Source organism: Kogia breviceps, chromosome 4 (assembly GCF_026419965.1).
Source record: "Kogia breviceps isolate mKogBre1 chromosome 4, mKogBre1 haplotype 1, whole genome shotgun sequence".
NCBI classification, from domain to species: domain Eukaryota; kingdom Metazoa; phylum Chordata; class Mammalia; order Artiodactyla; family Physeteridae; genus Kogia; species Kogia breviceps.
Genome location: NC_081313.1, coordinates 144,109,232 through 144,130,884, shown reverse-complemented (window position 1 = coordinate 144,130,884; position 21,653 = coordinate 144,109,232). Strand labels below are relative to the sequence as shown.

General features: G+C 39.7%; 1 protein-coding gene across 7 annotated transcripts in view; it reads right to left on the bottom strand.

Annotated features, from left to right (window-relative positions):
• Nucleotides 1-21,449, bottom strand: part of CSNK1A1 (casein kinase 1 alpha 1) — a 52,260-nt gene extending 30,811 nt beyond the window's left edge. For 3 of the 7 annotated variants that reach the window (XR_009335507.2, XM_067032103.1, XM_059062228.2), the window contains exons 1-2: nt 20,717-21,341; nt 19,994-20,100 (exon numbers count right to left, since the gene is read on the bottom strand). Coding sequence is in view for 5 of the 7 variants with exons in the window: in XM_067032103.1 (XP_066888204.1) it covers nt 19,994-20,100; nt 20,717-20,839 (230 nt within the window). In the remaining 2 variants the exon portion in view is untranslated. Of the gene's footprint in view, nt 1-19,993; nt 20,101-20,716 lie in introns of all 7 variants that reach the window. The other 4 variants (XR_009335509.2, XM_059062230.2, XM_059062231.2 and 1 more) reach the window with 3 other exon arrangements.
• Between the last annotated feature and the right edge of the window lie 204 nt (nt 21,450-21,653).

The window sequence follows — 21,653 nt, the reverse complement described above, 5'->3', positions numbered from 1 at the left end:
TGTTTGTTTCAAATCAAAATCAAGACTTAGTGTTGCCTGACCAATCAAGGAAGTAGGCCAAGGAATGAGCTCACAACTTAGAAAAACCATCATTTCTTACTAAGAGCATAAAAAAGGTACCTTAAGGTCTGAAGAAGATGCTAAGACAAGGCAAGGTCCATCTCTCTGATATTATTTCCTTCCTCTAAACTCATATCCAAACTAATTCTAGTTAAAAAACTAAGAAACAGATAAAAAGCACAAGCCTAAGATAATACATGCACAAGTCAATGGGGCTGACCAAAAAATGCTAACAGAATTCAGAAAAAGCAAACGATCAGTGGGAACTACATCTGTCCAAAGAAAGAAACCTAGTGAAAATGGTCTGTTACCAGTCAGATCCTGAAGGAGGGATAATATTTTGATAGGTAAGGTAGAAAAAGATGTGCTAAGGCTTCCCTGGTGGCGCATGGTTAAGAATCCACCTGCCAATGCAGGGGTCATGGGTTCGAGCCCTGGTCTGGGAAGATCCCATATGCCGCGGAGCAGCTAAGCCTGTGTGCCACAACTACTGAGCCTGCGCTCTAGAGCCCGCGAACCACAACTACTGAAGCCCGCGCACCTAGAGCCTGTGCTCCACAGCAAGAGAAGCCACTGCAATGAGAAGCCCGCGCACCACAACGAAGAGCAGACCCCGCTCGCCGCAACTAGAGAAACCCCGTGTGCAGCAATGAAGACCCAACACAGCCAAAATTAATTAATTAATTTAAAAAAAAAAAAAAAGATGTGCTAGGCAGAGGCAACAGACCATGGGCCCCCATAAAGTGGTGACTCAAAGTGACTGATAGGGACTTCCCTGGTGGCGTACTGGTTGAGAGTCTGCCTGCCAATGCAAGGGACATGGGTTCAGGCCCTGGTTGGGGAAGATCCCACATGCCGCAGAGCGGGTAAGCCCATGTGCCACAACTACTGAAGCCCGTGTGCCTGGGGCTTCTGCTCCGCAGCGTGAGAGGCCACCGTGGTGAGAGGCCCACACACTGCAATGAGGAGTGGCCACCACTTGCCTCAACTGGAGAGGGCCCGCGCACAGAAACAAAGACCCAATGCAGCCAAAAATAAAAATAAATAAATTTATTTAAAAAAAAAAAAAAAAAAAAAAAAGGGCTTCCGCGGTGGCACAGTGGTTGAGAGTCGAGTCTGCCTGCTGATGCAGGGGACACAGGTTCGTGCCCCGAGCCGGGAAGATCCCACATACCGCGGAGCAGCTGGGCCCGTGAGCCATGGCCTCTGAGCCTGCGCGTCTGGAGCCTGTGCCCCGAAATGGGAGGGACCACAACAGTGAGAGGCCCGCATACCGCAAAAAAAAAAAAAAAAAAAAAAGTGACTGATAGTTTGGGGCTATATTATAGACTCTTGAATACCAGGCTAATGTGCTTTAAATTCTATAGATAACTGAGGAATTATCGGTAGAGTATGGCTGGGACATAATATAATTAAGAGTTGGCCTTGGTATCGGTATGCAATATGGAAACTGGGGAGTAGGGGAAAGAGTGACAATGACATGAGAACCAATTAGAAGTTATATTATAGCTGAAGATGTGGAGCTAGAGGTTTCTTTTCTCTAATATATCTAGATGAAAATGGAAATAGCTTAGAAAAGAAATAAAATGAAATATTTTAGGTATTGCTATGAGACCCAAGGACTTCCAAGAATAGTAAATCAGTGTAATTATCGTAAATACTCAGTTCAGATTAAAGGACCTAAATATGCCCATCCCTATAACGATAACAAGAGAAAAAAGAACATTTGTTTAACGTAGGTCTTCCCCCTCTGACTTGATTGGTGACAGTTAATTTTATGCATCAACCCGACTGGGCTAAGGGATTCTGAAATAGCTGATAAAACATAAAACAGTATGTGAAAGTATCTCCAGAAGAGATTAGCGTCTGAATGACAGGCTAAGTAAAGAAAATCACCCTCCCTAAAGTGGGGTACCTAAACAGAATAAAAAGGCAGAGGAAGAGAAATTTCCCTCTCTGCTAGAGCTGAAACATTCATCTTCCATTTTCTGCTCTAGGACATCCGTGGCTCCTGGTTTTCAAGACCATAGGACTCAAATTGGGATGTAAATCATTGGCTCCCCTGATCTCAGGCCTTTAGGCTTGATCCAGAACTACACTGCTGGTTTTCCTGGGCTTCCAGCTTATAGACCACAGGTCATGGGACTTCTCTTTTTCTTTTTTTGAATTTTATTTTTTATACAGCAGGTTCTTATTAGTTATCTATATTATACATATTAGTGTATATACGTCAGTCAAAATCTCCCAATTCATCCCCCCGCCACCATTTTACCTCCTTGGTGCCCATGTTTGTTCTCTACATCTGTGTCTCTATTTCTGCCCTGAAAAGCAGTTCAACTGTACCATTTTTCTAGGTTCCACATATATGCGTTAATATACGATATTTGTTTTTCTCTGACTTACTTCACTCTGTATGACAGTCTCTAAATCCCTCCACATCTCTACAAATGACCCAATTTTGTTCCTTTTTGTGGTTGAGTAATATTCTATTGTATATATGTACCACATCTTTATCCATTTGTCTGTCGATGGGCATTTAGTTTGCTTCAAGGTCATGGGAGTTCTTAGCGTCCATAATAGTGTGAGCAAATCCCTCATAAGTCTCTGTCTACCTATAAATATATCTCGCTTTATTGCTCTTTTCAGGTATCACTTTTTTTTTTTTTTTTTTTTTTTTTTAACAAATTGTGGCAACCCCGCCTTGAACAAAGCCATCGGTACCATTTTTTCAACAGCATATGCTCACTTTGTGTCTTTGTCACATTTTCATTATTTTTACATTTTCGTTATTATTGTATTTGTTATGGTGATGATCTGTGATCTTTATTTTTGATGTTATTATTGCAAAAAGTTACTACTTGATGAAAGTGCAGATGATGGTTAGCACTTTTTGGCAATAAAGAATTTTTAAATTAAGGTAGGTACAATTTTTTTGGACATAATGCTATTGCACACCTAAAAGACTGCAGTATAGTGTAAACATAATTGTTAATGTACTGGGAAACCAAAAAATTTGTGTGACTTTGTTTTACTGACTGTGGTATTCTGTAACTGAACCCACGGTAACTCTGAGATATGCCTGTATATATGATCCATCGGTTCTATTTCTTTGGAGAATCCTAGTATAATGGGGCAGGCATTTTATGTGTTGTTCACAACTCTATATTCCCAGCATCCAGCACAATGCCCTACATGAAGGAAATGTTCAGTAACATTTGCTGAATTAAAGAATAAAAAGCTGTATTAGAGGTTTTTACCAGGCTAGGGCATGCTTGACGTGGCAGATGAGGAAAACAAAACAAGGAATACAGAAATACTCCCTGTACCGAAAGTACAGTCATCAGGAAGCAACTACTCATCTTTGATTCAAATAAGCCAAATAATTTAAAAAGTTTAGAACTGACAGTCGTAACAGATAAATGTCTTTTCCTATGCCATTTATCTTCCCATCTTTAGATTATAATGTCAGTCTTCACTGAACTAAAAGTATGAGCACTGAATCAGTGCTGTAATATACCCATTTTCATAGCATCTACATTCTCAAGACAGTGTATCTCAAATTTAGTCTCTTGCCAACTTATCATCATCCAACTTTTATGTTCCTTTTTATGAGGGCAGAAATTAAGGACTTGGTCTAGGACAATCTCGCTCAACTCTAAGAACAAGCTCAAATTCCCCCTTTAGGTTGCTACTGCTAACAGTTCCAGCCACCCTACTCTCTTGTCTGAATTCCTTTTAATGTTCCTATACATTAATATTTATGTGCACCATCCTTAACAGTAGAATTTTGTCTTTCATAATATTCTAAAAACTATAGATAGCTCTTCTTCCCATCCTTCAACAGCACTCAAATCACCATGGGCCCAAAAAAATCACCTACAGGCAATTCTTCTTTATCTTTTCCTGTATCTTTCTTCTTGCTTCTCATTGTAATCATGCCATGTTGCCTTCTTTTCCCTTTTTGTTTTGTTTCTGGGTGAGTGTGTCCGGGTTAACAATTCATTTAAAAGAGTTAAGAAAGGCACTTCCTACTTCCCCTCTCCTCCTAAATTACCAGACTTCAACAGCAGGCGACCCTCAACCACAACACAAGCCCTGAATTCTCAATTTGAATTCCTGAGTCTCAAAAGTCACCAATCCTGCTAGTACTGCATTCAATAGTTGATTACTTCTGAAAGGTGGAAGCATCTATGAACTTGAGTCTTAAGACACTGTAACCCTTTAACCTAGAATTGTTAGTACTTATTAAACTCCATTTTATTAATGGCATTCATCATGAAAACAGAACTATGATGCACAGCTTTGACTACATTTTGATTCATGTAACTCTTCAGTGCTTCTGAAGAAGAACTAGACACAGGACTAAAATGTGGGTCACCTCCTGATTTTCTATTAACTCTTGGTATACAAGATTGCTGTGTAACTCTCATTCTCCTTCTCTGCCCATATATGCTCCTTAGATTTGTGGCCTTCGTTTTACTTTGAATACCTAGGCTCCTAGAATTTAATGAACTAAATTTTTCTCTTGCCATCAAAAATTTAAGACTGGGCTTCCCTGGTGGTGCAGTGGTTCAGAATCCGCCTGCCAAGGTAGGGGACACGGGTTCGAGCCCTGGTCCGGGAAGATCCCACATGCTGCGGAGCAACTAAGCCCGTGCGCACCACAACTACTGAAGCCCTTGTGCCTAGAGCCCGTGCTCCCCAACAAGAGAGGCCACCACAATGAGAAGCCCGCGCACCGCAACAAAGAGTAGCCCCTGCTCACCGCAACTAGAGAAAGCCTACGTGCAGCAACGAAGACCCAATACAGCCAAAAAAAAAAAAATTTAAGACCATCAATCTATTTCCTCCTCTTGCAATTTCATTTAAAACAATTCATATTTTATAAGGTCAGTAACACAAAATTTTTATTCATAATGCTTTGGATTTATAACTTGCAGAAATACCTTTAAAATGGTTTGGGATCCAGAGCATTCTCACTAGAGAAAAACACTAATTGCTGCTATTTGGCTACTGCAGGGAACTGGAAAATCAGGTTTAATAAAGAAAACAGACACTAAGTTTTCTGGTGAATTAAGCAACTAGAACCAGAAACACAAATACCGATTAGATCGATTTCTCCATACTAAAAACTGATTTAGATGTTAAGTAAGAAAAGAACCACAGCTTTAGCTGTGGGTATGGTGATCAGAATAATAATTCTGATAATGTGATGATTTCAAGAAATTTTAGATATTAATTCTATCTTTTACTTCACTGAACCTTTCCCAGAACTTTCCTAGGTCTTCCAAACCTTTTTTAATTGGCTAATTTCCCCACCCTTACAATCTCACACCCCTGGGGAGGGCATTGATAAGCATGGAAGTAATTTAAAATTGCACAAGACTAGAAAGGGAAAAGAAAATAAATACTGGAAATCCACTGAGAGACCAATCCTGCATCAAATGTATTTAGCTACAATAACCAAGAACTTGCCCAAACAAGTTGTGTGTGGGTGGGTGGGAGGTGCTAGTTCTACACCAAGTGTTCTGAATCTTTTTTGTGGTCATGGATCCCCCACCTTTGGTAGTCTAATGAGGCCTATTGGTCCCTTCTCAGTATTTTAAATGCATAAAATAAAATACATAGCATTATAAAGAAAACCAATTTTAGAGAAATTCAGTTACCATAAAATTACTTTAAAATCAATCTTGATATGCAGTGGAGAAAAGACAGCCTCTTCAATAAGTGGTGCTGGGAAAACTGGACAGCTACATGTAAAAGTATGAAATTAGAACACTCCCTAACACCATACACAAAAATAAACTCAAAATGGGTTGAAGACCTAAATGTAAGGCCAGATACTATCAAACTCTTAGAGGAAAACATAGGCAGAACACTCTATGACATAAATCACAGCAACATCCTTTTTGACCCACCTCCTAGAGAAATGGAAATAAAACCAAAAATAAACAAATGGGACCTAATGAAACTTAAAAGCTTTTGCACAGCAAAGGATACCATAAACAAAACGAAAAGACAACCCTCAGAATGGGAGAAAATATTTGCAAATGAAGCAACTGACAAAAGGATTAATCTCCAAAATTTACAAGCAACTCATGCAGCTCAATAACAAAAAAACAAACAACCTAATCCAAAAATGGGCAGAAGACCTAAATAGACATTTCTCCAAAGAAGATATACAGATTGCCAACAAACACATGAAAGAATGCTCAACATCATTAATCACAGAGAAATGCAAATCAAAACTACAATAATATCATCTCACACTGGTCAGAATGGCCAACATCAAAAAACCTAGAAACGATAAATGCTGGAGAGGATGTGGAGAAAAGGGAACCCTCTTGCACTGTTGGTGGGAATGTAAATTGATACAGCCACTATGGAGAACAGTATGGAGGTTCCTTAAAAAACTACAAATAGAACTACCATACGACCCGGCAATCCCACTACTGGGCATATACTCTGAGAAAACCATAATTCAAAGACTCACGTGGGTGGATAGCTAGTGGGAAGCAGCCGCATGGCACAGGGAGATCAGCTAGGTGGTTTCTGACCACCTAGAGGGGTGGGATAGGGAGGGTGGGAGGGAAGGAGATGCAAGAGGGAAGAGATATGGGAACATACCTATAACTGATTTACTTTGTTGTAGAGCAGAAACTAACATACCATTGTAAAGCAATTACACTTCAATAAAAATGTGAAAAAAAACAAAACGTGATTCAATGGGCTGTAAGTATAAAAATAAACACTGCATTTAAAATAAAATTGAAGATGGAGAATTTAAAATGTAAAAAAAAATAATAATAATCAGCCCAAGTTCTTCATTGTGCTCTTGGAGTTTGTTAAAAAAGATCCAAGGGGGAAAAACATTCTTCTGGAGAGAGAGTCTATTCAAAACTCTATCAGAAAGAATAAAATAAGAATGAACATGTATTTAAAATCCTTTACTATATATTATCCACTTATTCAAACCCTGTGATGCTAACATATGAGATTCAAAGTAAAGTTTCCTCCTCTGGAATTAAAAAAAAAAAAAAAAAAAAAAAAAGAGTCATGTACCAAAATGTTCATTGCAGCTCTATTTACAATAGCCAGGACATGGAAGTAACCTAAGTGTCCATCAACAGATGAATGGATAAAGAAGATGTGGCACATATATACAATGGACTATTACTCAGCCATAAAAAGAAACGAAATTGAGTTATTTGTAGTGAGGTGGATGGACCTGGAGTCTGTCATACAGAGTGAAGTAAGTGAGAAGGAGAAAAACAAATACCGTATGCTAACACACATATATGGAATCTAAGGGAAAAAAATGTCATGAAGAGCTTAGGGGTAGGACGGGAATAAAACACAGACCTACTAGAGCATGGACTTGAAGATATGGGGAGGGGGAAGGGTAGGCTGTGACAAAGTGAGAGTACACTACCAAACGTAGGGGGGATAGCTAGTGGGAAGCAGCTGCATGGCACAGGGAGATCAGCTAGGTGGTTTGTGACCACCTAGAGGGGTGGGATAGGGAGGATGGGAGGGAGGGAGACGCAAGATGGAAGAGATATGGGAACATATATATATGTATAACTGATTCACTTTGATGTAAAGCAGAAACTAACACACCATTGTAAAGCGATTATACTCCAATAAAGATGTTAAAAAAAAAAAATCAGGGCTTCCCTGGTGGCGCAGTGGTTGAGAATCCGCCTGCCGATGCAGGGGACACAAGTTCGTGCCCCAGTCCGGGAAGATCCCACATGCCGCAGAGCGGCTGGGACCGTGAGCCATGGTCACTGAGCCTGTGCGTCTGGAGCCTGTGCTCCGCAATGGGAGACACCACAACAGTGAGAGGCCCGCGTACAAAAAAAAAAAAAAAAAAATCAATCTTGATATAGTAATATACATGCTCTTTATTAAAGCATTAAATAAAATTTAGAGGCAGGTCTAACTAGTACTATAATTTTGGATATAAAGACTATTTTTAGTTACATGCAACAATAATGTAATACGAAAATACCTGTGATTTCTATTGGTGACAAAGCCATAGGTACTGCCAAAACTAGTGGGGATTTGTTGCCTACATTTATAAAAGAAAAACTAGGTTCAGTTAGAGGTACATGAAAATAAAGATGGAATATTTTTCCTATCCAATTCACTGACCTTGTGGAGGGTAAATCCCTGAACCAAGTTAAGAACGCTGCTCTAAACAGATTTTTAAGATAATCAGACTGCAGAATAAGATCTAAAACTTGGGCATCATATGTGTTTCACTCAGCAATAATAATGTCAACTAAGATGATTCGTTTTCCTTCTTTATCCTAACCCTCCTAACTTCTACTACTAATCCTTTGCTCACAATATCATCCCTAAAATCTTTGAATTATGCTGTAGGATTACCACATTTCTCAGTCTCCTTGTTCCTTGCCCTCTGCCTTAAAAGATGCATAAATGTTCCTTAACCCGCAAATTTTAAAAACACAAACAAAAAAATGTGCTTTGATACTTAGTACTATCTACTACTAAAGCTCCAATTAATTTACCCTTTCAATATTTATGGTGGCTAACAAGACAAAACCAATAATTCTTGCTCTCATAGCTTACAGCACAGTCTGTGTAGGCAAATAAATAACATATGATGAAAGAGAAACTGATGGTGAGAAGGTACAAATTATGGGGACCCAACAGATCTTTCAGAAGGAGGCATTAGGAAAAGCTTCTCTCCAAAGAAGTATGTTGATTCTTGAAGCATAAACAGAAGAGGAGGTGTGTGGGGGTTAGGAGTATGCATTAAGCTTGTTATTCACAAGAAACTGAAAGTAGCCAGCATAGTTGGCTCATAGTAAGACAAGATCATCTGATTTTCTTGTTCACGGTTAACTTGTTGAAAATCTAGTTTCTATGTGCCATCTTACTCTCATTTTTTGTTCTTGGTTCCCAGTATAATGGTTATCATTCTCATCATACTACCCAAAATTATACTTCAGAGATCACAAATGGTCCTTGCTGCCACTGCTCTCTCTAGCCTTGGTCATAGTAGTACTGGAAGACAGTATGTGGAGAACTGGAACCTCCAGGGGAATACAAGTATTAAAATATACTATTCCACTGGTAAATGGGACAATGTATCTGTAGTTTCACAATACCAATTATAAAGGGTTGATCAAATCTTTTCTTTTTATTTATTTATTTTTGGCTCTGTTGAGTCTTTGTTGCTGTGCATGGGCTTTCTCTAGTTGTGGTGAGCAGGGGCTACTCTTCATTGCAGTGCACAGGATTCTCATTGTGGTGCCTTCTCTTGTTGTGGAACATGGGATCTAGGCATGCAGGCTCCAGCAGTTGTGGCTTGTGGGCTCTAGAGCACAGGCTCAGTAGTTGTGGCACATGGGCTTAGTTGCTCCGCGGCATGTGGGATCTTCCCAGACCAGGGCTTGAACCCGTGTCCCCTGCATTGGCAGGTAGATTCTCAACCACTGCACCACCTGGGAAGCCCCAAATCTTTTCGAATAGGCAAATATATAAAGTAGATTAGTAGATATCTAGGCCTGGGGGGATATGGAGAGTGATTGCTAATGTGTTCAAGGTTTTTTTTTTTTTTGGGGGGATGAACATTTTAAAATTGGATTATGGTGATGGTTGCACAACTGTACATATAGTAAAAACCACTGAATTGCACACTTTAAGTAGATGATGCTTACATAGGTAAATTATCTCAATAAAACTGTCAATCTTTTACCAAAATCTGCTCCTCCAGTCTCTGTTTCAACAATTAAGGACCTACTATGTGTGTGATACTGCCGATAAGGATGCCATAAGCATCATAAGGTCTAAAAGAACAGATAAGTGACAAGTACAATATAAAAGCAACAATAAAGTAAATATAAAACACAGAGAAGCGAGAAATTTATTCAGAAGATAAAAGGGAAGGCTTCTTGGAAAAGTTAGTATCTGAGCTAAACTTTGAAAAATGCCCGTTACCTCTCTACATAGTCTCCTACTTTCAGTCACTCCTCTACAGTTTCATGGTGTTGTTTCTCTGCTATGAAAACCAATGCCCCTCCCTAATTACACACCAAAAAAGCAAAGTTTCATATATATATGAGGAACTCTAAAAATCTGATCTCTGCCTATCCTTTATATCCTTATTCCCTCACCAGACTGCCCTCAGGACATAATCACTGAGTCAACAGTGACTTACTAAGTATGACTGTATACTGAACTCTATTCCAGCCAAAGCCCAAAGCCTTAAAGTCTCATTCCTTTTCTCTCTCTGGAATAGCTATTACCTCCTCCTAAAAACTGACTTCCTTTAACTGCAACACCCCATTATCCCAACTCTCCTCTTGCCTTGATTAACTCTGAATTTCCACCACAGGGTTCAGTCCTCACTTCTCAATTTCCTTTCTCCACTATCACTTCTATGCTGATCTTGCTCAGATCTAACACCAGTCCTAGTTCCCTGGCCTAGGATTAGGTCTGTATTTTCTGCTAACTTAATTATACAAGAGCTAAACTTGGGATTCCCTGCGCCTTAAACTCAACATGTCCAAAGCTATAACCATCCACCCTACTTTTAAAGTGGTTAGGACTCCGCACTCCTGATGCAGGGAGCATGGGTTTGATCCCTGGTTGGGCAACTAAGATCCCGCATGTCGCATGAGGCAGCCAAAACAAAATTGGGCTCCCTTTTCCTTCTTCCTAATTTAAATCTCAAATTCTCAAGGCTAAAATGACTTACCTCCACTCCTTAGGAAGAGAAATATGAGAAAAATATACATTAAAATGTTAGAGCAAGGGACTTCCCTGGTGACACAGTAGTTAAGAATCCACCTTCCAATGCAGGGGACGCAGGTTCAAATCGTGGTCAGGGGAACTAAGATCCCATGTGCTGAGGGGCAACTAAGCCCGCGTGCCACAACTACTGTGCCCACACACTGCAACGAAGACCCACTGCAGCCAAAATAAATAAATAAATACCTTAAAAAAATGTTAGAGCAAGAAAGTAACAGAATCAAAATATCTCTTAGTACACTTCAGAGACCAAAAGGTTTCCTTTAGGGTACTTTTTGCACTATAGGAATCACCTGTATCAAGACAGTTTTACATATAAAGATTTAAAAGAACAAATAATTTTGGCTAGATGAAACATTCCCCCCACCACATTCTACAGTAATTAATTTGCTTAGCAAATCCTTCTTAAGTAGATAGAGTCCAGGTTAAAAAAATTTTAACTCAAATTTCTCTGCATTAGCAAATGAACACAAAAGAAAACAAACAATTCCAAAGTTTGATATAATCTTTTAAAAGTAGAACAGAACAAAGAAAACAAAGTCTGGGCTTGAAATGTTAATGCAAGATATAGGAAAGGGGAAAAATGGAAGAAGCAACGCAAGCTATTATAAAGGAACGACCTAACCTGAAAGAAAAAAAGCAATGAATGAACACATGAATATCTATCCATAAATTTAAATTCTATGTAAACCTGAACTAATAATATAGAACTATGCAATATATACTTATAAAAATAAGCCCTTCAGTGACTAGACAATTAAAAAGTGGCCCAGTAAACCAGAAGTTGGATTTGAAAATGGGAAGCTGGTTGAACTCATAGTATATGCAATACAGTGCAAAGAATAGTGAACCAGCAGTCAAAAAAAACAGGTTCTAGTTCTGGCTTTGCCATTTTCTTGCCTGCATAAGCCATTTTTGCTCACCGATAAACCTTTTTTTAAAAAAAAAAAATATATATATATTGTTTGGCTGCACCAGGAATTATTTGGAGCACACGGCATCTTCGTTGCTGAGTGCAGGATCTTTAGTTGTGGTGTGCTTTAGTTGCGGGGTGCAGGATCTTTTAGTTACGGCATGTGGGATCTAGTTCCCTGATAAGGGATCCAACCTGGACCACCTGCATCGGGAGCACATTCTTAGCCACTGGACCACCAGGGAAGTTCCATTGATAAACATTTTTAATATAACTTATCTATTATACCTATCAAGAGATATAATAGTACTTATGAGATTGTAAAAGTACTACACAAACAAAAGGATTACTTTCATTACAAAAAGCAGTTGCCCAACAATTATGAAATGACAACAACGAAGACAACAGCATCTCCTACAATAGTCAGAGCCCTCTCAGCAAAATAATCACTAACAACCCCCAACTGCTCAATACAATGGAGTGTCAAAACCTCAACACAGTATTTCCCAAAGCGTGGTTCTGTGGTCTTTAGCAGAAATTATATGAGGTTACTTGTTAAAAATACAGACTCTTGGGGCCCATTCCAGTACTGGTTAAAGAAATCTGGGGGTGAGGCAGTAAACCCTACATTTTAAACAAACTCTGTAGGTAATTATTATGCATGGTTGATGTTTGAGAAATGCTGACTAAGCAGGATTCACAAGGAGACATAATGTGGTCCCTGCTGACCTCTCCAATCAAGGCAACCGCTGATGGTTCAGAATGCTGTTTGGGGCTCAAACTCATATTATCCCTTTGATGTTAAGGGAAGGTTCATGTCCTCACAGGAGATTTAGACATCTTTGCTCCTAATTTTCAGCAAGAGACAAATTCACAATTAAATACATGTCAGGTACATGGTAGATGCTCAAAAAGAACGTTAAGCCTCACAAAATTTTTGTCTGTTCACTGAAATGTGCTCAGTATCTGAAACTGCCCACCCAGTATGTAGTAGGCACTCAAATATATGTATTTGCTGACTGAATGAAAAATGTTTGCTTATTCTCTAGAAGGTACTGTACGGGTACTGTAAAGTTCACTGACACTCTCCAACAACAGAGCTTTAATTTTTAGAGAAAAACTCAATATCACTCCCTTCCTTAAGAAGGATACAAAGTATTAATATCATGGAGGTACAAAAATGAGAACACTAGGATTTCAATAAGTGAAGCTTAGTGGTAACAATAATTTCAATCAAGTGAGAAGAGCCAAAAGCAAAACAACCTAACGTGAATACATAGTGAACAGGGTAGTAAAGGAAAAGAATGGTATTTACATAAATGTATAAAATCCAGTCTTTTAAGAATTTCATTATAGTGTTGCCAAGGACAGTGTATTAGACACTTCTAATATAACTGAAAGACTTGGAAAATTTGGAACTTAAAACAAAATTTACAAAAACTTCATGCTACTACTTTCCAGCAAGGCAGCTTTAAATCAGATCTCACACTCCCTCACTCCCCTTGCCATAAAAGCCACCTTAAGGACAGAATAATCCGGCAGTGTAAGGAAGTGTAACAGATAAGTACTCGGAGCAGCCTCCAGACAACCTGAAATATAGGACAGCCTCAATTTCAGGTTAATTTGCAAACCCTGACATTGCACACTTAAAGATGGCACAAATGAAACATATGATGTGTACTAGGTATGCTTAGTCACTGTCACCATCTTGTTTCCCTTTAATAAAAAAAAACCTTCTGTACAAAAACTGCAAGTCAGAACCAAAAGAAATTCCAAAAGGCCAATTCACCACGGATAAATACTTATGCTGACAAATGTCCACCACATTAGTAAGCCTTTACTGTGAAATTAATAGACACCAGCATTTTGATATGGTAGTATCTTTATATCAGGATTCAAAGCTAAATCAACTAGTACAGCCATATTTCCATTTGTAAATTGCATACCGCCTAGTGAGTTCAGCTGAGTTCACTTAAGAAATACTAAAAGTGGTGATCAGTGGTTCGATTCTGTGCTTCCACTGCTGGAGGCCTGGGTTCAATCCCTGATTGGGGAACTAAGATCCCAGAAGCCGCATGACGAAGCCCCCCCTCCCTGCAAAAGAAATACTAAAAGTCATACCCCCAAATCAATTAAATCAAAATATCCGAGGTTAGGAACCAGGTGTCAATATATTTTTTTTAAGTTTTCTAAGTGATTCCAATGTGCAGCAAAGTTTGGGAACCACTGAAAAAGGCAGTAAGATCTATTCAAATTAACACATCAGCTGTGTGACTTTAGGCAAATTAATCATTTTGACTCACACTTTATATAAAACCTCAACTTACAGGATTGTTGTAATGATTAAATGAGACCATGTGAAATGCCTGGATTTTGGTTGATTATTTTTTTCTTGTGCATAGATGGAAAAAAGAATGTTTAGCCACACTAAATTCAACCAACTACCCACTTATTTCAAAGTATATTATCAATGTTATGAATAAAAGGCAACTAAAACAAAATGTCATTGCAGAGAATGGAAGGTGTACCTTTTATTCTACTGATCCCATCAGTTTATATAACGCATTAAAAAAACTCTTAAGACTGAGTTGGTCTTACAAAATCCCTTTTATAAAGCAAAGTTGACATGCATGACAGAATTCATCCTAGGTTCAAATCTAGATGACATCACAGACAGAACCCTGAGTATTGACTCTCAATATAATGCCCTTTCCTTTTCCCTTTTTATTAAGGATCAGAATGTACTATCCAACTAAACGTTTTTCTACAGCACTTCCAAAGTCTCCATTAAACATACCCACTGATGACTCTCAAACAAGGAAAAGGCAGTATTTTAGCTATTCAAAGGAGGAAAATAGGGTAAAGATCTCAATTGCCACTGTGTATCACCACCCCAACTTGATCACTTTATTAGGTTAGTATACTTCATGCTAATAAACATATCACTAACTTGTAGTCTTACATAAAGACAAATCAACATCAAATCCAGAAAAATAATGTTACTACAATTCAAAAGATCGATTAAAAAATAAATATATAAAATCTATGTTGTCACAAAACATAGCCTACCAAGGATTAGCAGTATTAAACAAAAAAATCAAATATTCTTTATCTCATTAGGGAGTGTGGGTTACATCAGTGTATGCATTTGTCAAAACTGATTCAATGGCACATTGATCTGTATACACTTCATTGTATGAAAATTACATCTCATTTAAAAAAATTCCATTAAGACATGGATAAGTACACGTTATGTGATTACTAGCTATTAACAATTTTCAAGAGCCCCCTGAGATTGTACTGGAAATACAAACAGTATTCATTTATATTATGAAAGCTATTAAGGTACTCATTTAGCCTCAGAAAAACTTCTGTTAAAACTCAAAGGCTGATTTTAAGAATAAAATGGAATAAATCAAAAGATTAGATTTATAACATTTGTTTCAAACTCTAGTTTTCTCTTGTATAGACTTCTTGACATTAAAGTTTCTTACTAAACAGGACACATGAGAAAACATCACTAAATCATACCTTAGGTACAGATTAAATGTACTCAGAAACAAAATAATCTAGCTCTAAAATCGACTAAAGCCAAGGTAGTAAAATCCATGGACTATACAAGGGTTTACAAGTATTTACTCCACTTTAAGATACAAATTAATAATGTCCACAAAAGTTCTCATCCAGCAATCCATGGATTCAAAAGGGAGAATAAGAATCATAAGGATCTAAATTAAATAATAATACAAGCAATAGATTACTTACATTTATCAGCTTTTCTGTATGAGACCAAACGCCATAGAGTGAAGGAGGCAAAATATGGCTCTGCAGCATCAAATCAAAAGGTGTGGGTTATGTGAGCAGACATGATTTGACCTTGACATAAAGGTGAAAATGGCTCACAGGAAAATTGGAAGTTAGAGGAGATTTCTAGTAACCCCTCTGAGACTCAACAGTCTAATTTATATATCATGAAGTGTTGGGCTATTATCTCTCAGGTTTCATCCAGCTCCAAATGCTATCTAAGCATCATTACATTATTCTATTACTAGAAATCCAGCATTAAGCCAATATAAGTACCCTTAGTATACCACAGATTCAGTTACTGTATGAATCCTGTGATCTGTAATGTATCTCTCTAATAAAAACATACCCAGTGTAGAAATCATCTTTGTTCTCTGATAAGAGTATTAGAACTTATTTACAGAATATATGCTCAGTGCCAAAAAGCTAAGATTAAAATTTAAGCTGCTTTTAACACTGGACAGTAAGGATTAACTAGTACTTTATAAATATCTCCTAGAATATTTGACTTTCAAAGAGGGAAAGAAAAAAAAAAAGTGGTTAAAGAAACAAGACAACTGGGACCTCCCTGGTGGCACAGTGAATAAGACTCTGTGCTCCCAATGCAGGGGGACCTGGGTTCAATCCCCGGTCAGGGAACTAGATCCCACATGCATGCCGCAACCAAGAGTTCACATGCCACAAGTAAGAAGCCCACGTGCTGCAACTAAGACCTGGTACAACCAAATAAATAAACAAATATTAAAAAAAAAAAAAAAAAAAACCAAGACAACCAAAATTATCCTATGCCCCTCCCATCTTCTTTATCATGCTTTTCTATAAAAGTATATCCCATTAATTTACTTTCTCCTAAGTGGTAACCTATGGTTTACCTGATACAAGTAGCATTTTTAAGGTCCTGAGTGGTATCTCACTACTAAAATATCATTCAAAGGTAAGATCTAGACAAAACACCAAACTGTGATGAAATGCTTTCTAGCTACCATCATCTGAAAATAAATCTTAAAATTCAGAGCTGAAAGTTCTGAGATCAACTAGGCCAGTGACTTATTTAAGTAGGGAAACTTGTTCAAAAAAAAACCCACTACCCAAAAGCTCAGCATGCAAAACTAGAAAATTACCAAACTGGCAAAACCCTCTTTTGATTTCAAAAATGAGGAAACTGATATGCCCAAAGAGGTTAAGGGACTGACAAACCCCAGATCACTCAGTCAATACCAATACCACATGGAAGATTTAGAGCCTGGCTAATAACATAACTGCTTCTTTAGAGAACAATTTAATTCAGGTCAAAGTGGCACAAAGAAAGGGAGGGTTGTAACAGAAACACAGTAATTTAAAATGAGCTCCCAGAGGTCAATTCACAAGGCCCAAGGACTTTTCAGTTTCTTAAAAATATCAAGAGACTGAATGCCATCCTCTCATTCTTGCTCTTCACACTCACTGGATGCTATGCTTCCGCACAATAGATCCCTTAGTAAGGTACTTACATACTAAGGACTTGATAAGGCAGGAATGCTATATAGGCCAGGTAATTCTTAGCCCTTGTTTTAGAAAATCCCATAGTATCTTTAAGAAAATTGCAGGGTGTGGGGTGGATTGGGGGAGGAGGGAGATATTAGTGTGGTATAAATGCAGCAAATCTAAAAATTTTAAATTAGTGTCAACATTTCTAAAACAATGGGTAACAGAAGAGACTGCCCTTTTAATCTAGCTAAGCTGAACAACTTATTTCAATATTTCCCAAGTAGGGGCTTCCCTGGTGGCGCAGTGGTTGAGAATCCGCCTGCCGATGCAGGAGACACGGGTTCGTGCCCTGGTCCGGGAAGATCCCACATGCCGCGGAGCAACTAAGCCCGTGAGCCATGGCCGCCAGGCCTGCGCGTCCGGAGCCTGTGCTCCGCAATGGGAGAGGCCACAACAGTGAGAGGCCCGCATACCGCAAAAAAAAAAAAAAAAAAAAAAAAAAAAAAAATTTCCCAAGTAAATATTTATTAAGTGTATACTACATATAGTTGATGTGGAAATAGTGGGGAACAAACAGCAAAGGGGAAGATGTTGCCACCCAAAATAAAGAAAGCTTATGCAAGTCCTTCTTATCTTTCCCACTTCAGTGGACAAACAGTTCTCTCACACTTTACTTTAAAACCAATGATCCACTTTTTGTTTCTATGTACCTGGACTCTACTACTCCTAAAACAAATTTACTCTTTCCTCACCCTCATCCAATTACTACATTCTGCCTTAGAGACTACTCCCAGAAGCCACACTTTACTCCTGGATGCCCTCCCCAACCAGTTCACCAAGCTTTCTTCCTTAGAGCCAGATCCTGATACCCCATCTCCTCTCCCAGGAAATCTTAACTTGAAAGTCAGGTTAACCTCTTTAGCTCCATCCAGTTTATAGCTACCACAACACCCTCTGCACTCAACCTCTTAGAATTATGCTCACAAGTCAATTTCATTTATTGATGTGTATAACCAGTATACTGACTATTGCCCTTGTTGGTCTGTATCAGTGTTGTCCTTAAATAAAAGCTACCAAATAAGTGTATGTATTTAATTTGGCACTGAAAATGCCAGATGCTTACTGCTTTTTTGAAAATGATTTCAAATACATTAGGTTCAACCTGACTTGTGAAATTTATAAAACCTCCCAACACAGATGAATCTCAAAAGCATTCGGTTAAGTTAGAGAAGCCAGACACAAATGACCTCATACTGTACGATTGCATTTACATGTAATTCTAGGAAAAACTAGTGATGGAAAGCAAATCAGCGAGGGCCAGGGTAGAGGGATGAAAGTAAATGCAAAGGGAAAGGAATTTAAAAATTTTAGGCGAATGCAATTGATATTTTTTTATTTTGTGAAGAAAAAAGCTAGATATTTTAATCAAGGTTTTCATTTTTCCACAATAACAAATTTATTTTCCTACACAGCAGGGTTTTGTTTTTTTTTAAAGGGATGAGAACCATTAAAAATCTCAAATCTGGATTATCTCAGATTTCACATTAATCTTTACCTCATAAGATAAACCTGGAATTTTCTTCCTAATAATTTATTTTGACTTTGAACCAACAAACAGAAAATCATATCATTCAATTTCTCCATTAAAAATGTCTATCAGCATTGGAAATTTTTTAAGGATAGTGTCACTCCGGTTGTTTCCACATCAGAATTAATGTATATAACCCAGTCATTAATTCAAGATTTGAGGAATAAAAGCTGGGATAGTAAAAGAGGCTACAGTAAATACCATTCCAGTTAATTCTAAACTACCTCCGGATCCTTTCGCAAATGTTATTTTTGAGTAATTGTTGGAAAATGGTTGCGTTTTAAACTATATTTTAGTCTCTATTCTGGGAAGAGGCTCTTAATCTCAAAAATCAAACTATTCTAAAATCCTTTAAAGTTAACCATTTAAAAGAACCCAGTGTCTTCATCTGGTCATCTTTTATCCTGATTACTATTTGCCTTCACCAATATCGCATCTCCAAAAAAAAAGCCACAATTTCCCAGATGTGAGGAGTTACTGACCAAGTAACTCAACAGGTTAAAGTTACTTGTCAAACTGTAGTTACACGATTAAGTTTTCTTTCAATACAACTGAGTCAATTTCAACATAGCACTGTTCAAACTGCCTTTGCCATTTCCCACAAAATTTAGTTCACAGACTGAAATGTAGCAAACATTACCATTCTTTACAGACTTAATTAACACTTCTGGAAAGACTATGAAGGATTTTGCAGAGTAAATTTAATTTCACATCGCATCTGCTGCAGAGATCAGACTGTCATTATGGCATCTCCTTCCCCGAACCCCACCACTGTCTGCAGCTTTATTCTTGGCTTTTCAAAGGTTTAATCAACTCAGGGCTGCTAAAGAGGGAATCAAGGAAGCATAACTTATGAACTCAAGCAGAAAAAAGGGCAGGAATATGTGGTTGAGTCACGTCGTTCCGCCATTTTCTAAGCGGAGGAGGAAGACATGTTGGAACAAAAACACAACAAAAGAGCAGCCATTTCCCAAGTCAGCTCCAATAGCAACCCGAACTGGCCCAGCCCGGTGACTTCGGCACCCTCAAATCCACTTCACCGGACAAACCCAAGAACGTCTGAGGTGCAGACGGAAAGAAAGCAGCAGGCAACCCTTCCGCGTTGGGATCAAAGATGAGCCGCATACTTGAACCGCAAATGAAAGCCTCGGGAAGAATGACGGAAGCTTTGCAGCAGAGTGTAACAAACTGAAATTCTAAACTAAGTTGGCAAACTAAAATTTACTCTGTGATTGTGGTGACTTACGCTTCACAGGAAACGCAGGTAACTCAAATACCAAAAGCCGGATTCAGCTGGCCCTACACCTGCCTCGTACACATCTTCCCCGTTTCCATACTTCCCTCGGAGGATCGCCTATTTGCTTAAGGATTCTTACCGTATGTGAGGGATGCCAACCCCACCTTGAAGAATCTTATAGAGTTTGCTCTCGTACAGCAACTGGGGATGCCTGGCCTTCTGAGATTCTAGCTTCACTGCCACTTCCTGCAGGGGAAAGAGGGGATGATGGCATCAACATCCTTATGGATTCAATGTCATTTGGGAAAAGAGAGGGAAACAAACAAAGCTCCAACTCTCGACTAGAAGGTGGAAGTGAGAGGCTGGGAAAAGAAGGCTCTCTTTGTAATTATAAAACGAGGCAACCAGCCTCAAAGGCTTCTTCAGGGGGTGGTGACGAAAGCGGCACGTCCTCTAAAGTGCAGGAAAACGATTCATCCAGAAAACGTAATGAGAGGTTATGAAGAAACCAGGCGATCGGATGCTGTCCTAATAGGAATAAGAACCCCGGCAGAATTAAAAATATAGGTAAAAAACATGGGGATCACAGAAATAGGATTTTGCCGTTCTCACCTTAAACGACGGTTTTAAAAGTTCGATTAAGGTGTATTTTTAACAAGCTAGGAAAGTTCCTAGTACACCCAACCTTTATCTTGGGTTCTTCCCTTTTAGGGAAAGAAAGCGAGGGAGGTTCCTAAGGCAGGAAAACTGGCTCCCTCTGGACTTCCCAGTGCGTGCATGCGGTGGGAAAAGGCCCGAACAGTTCGCGGAGGGGGGGGAGGGCAGGCGCAGCGTAGTCGTGAACCCCACCCCAGGTGATTACCTCGCCGTTGGTGATGTTGATCGCCAGATAAATGTCACCGAAGGAGCCAGACCCGATCTTCCGAACCAGTTTATATTTCCCTCCGACAATGAATTCGGCCTTGGAGCCGCTGCTGCTCGCCATCCTGAGAGACGAAGATGGAGGCTGGGGCTAAGCCCCGACACCTCTAAGGGGAGAACGGGAGACCTCTAGGGCTCGTCCACGGAGCAAGGCTCCGGAGGGCGGCAGGAAACAGAAAACGCTGGCTCTTTTCTCGGCGTTACAGGGCTCAGAGTCGGCCAAGGGGAACCTAATCACCGCTGCTGTCAGGTTTCTTTCTGCCAGGCCGCAGATTGTTGAGGGGGTTCTCACGGTAACCAGGGTGGGCCACTTGCTTCTGGTGGCCGCCGCTGCCTCACTTTCGCGGCGAGGTCGCGGGCTGGAAAAGGAGAGCGGTGAGTTAGGGCGGCGATACCGCTGCCACCACTGCCGCCGGCTCCCGCCCGGAGGGACCCCTGTCACTCCGCCGACGCCGCCATCTTGTTACTCCGGCTCCAGCCAACACAAAATGCCCCCAGCGCTCGGGAGCCGCTTCTTCACGGCGCAGAGCACTCTGGGAAAAGGATCGGGCGCTAGCCCCGGAGGGTAGACAGCGAGAAGGGAGGGCGGAACCGGATCCGTGAGAGTCACGGCCCACGCTCCGAGCGTCACCCCGTCACCGCCCAACTGCGCACGCGTACTGCAACCCAGCTGACTGCGCAAGCGTGCCGTGGCGTCTCCTCATCCCCGTCCAGGGCTCATTTCCACTTCCGGTCGTTGGCTTTTCCGCTGCTAACTACCTGTTTGTGAGTCACCTCAGACCCGCCTGGTTTCTGAAAGGCCACGCGGCCCCAGGTCTCGAGAACATGTTAGGGGGAAGTCACCTTCATTTTTCGTGGAAGATAGATACGTCAGGGCT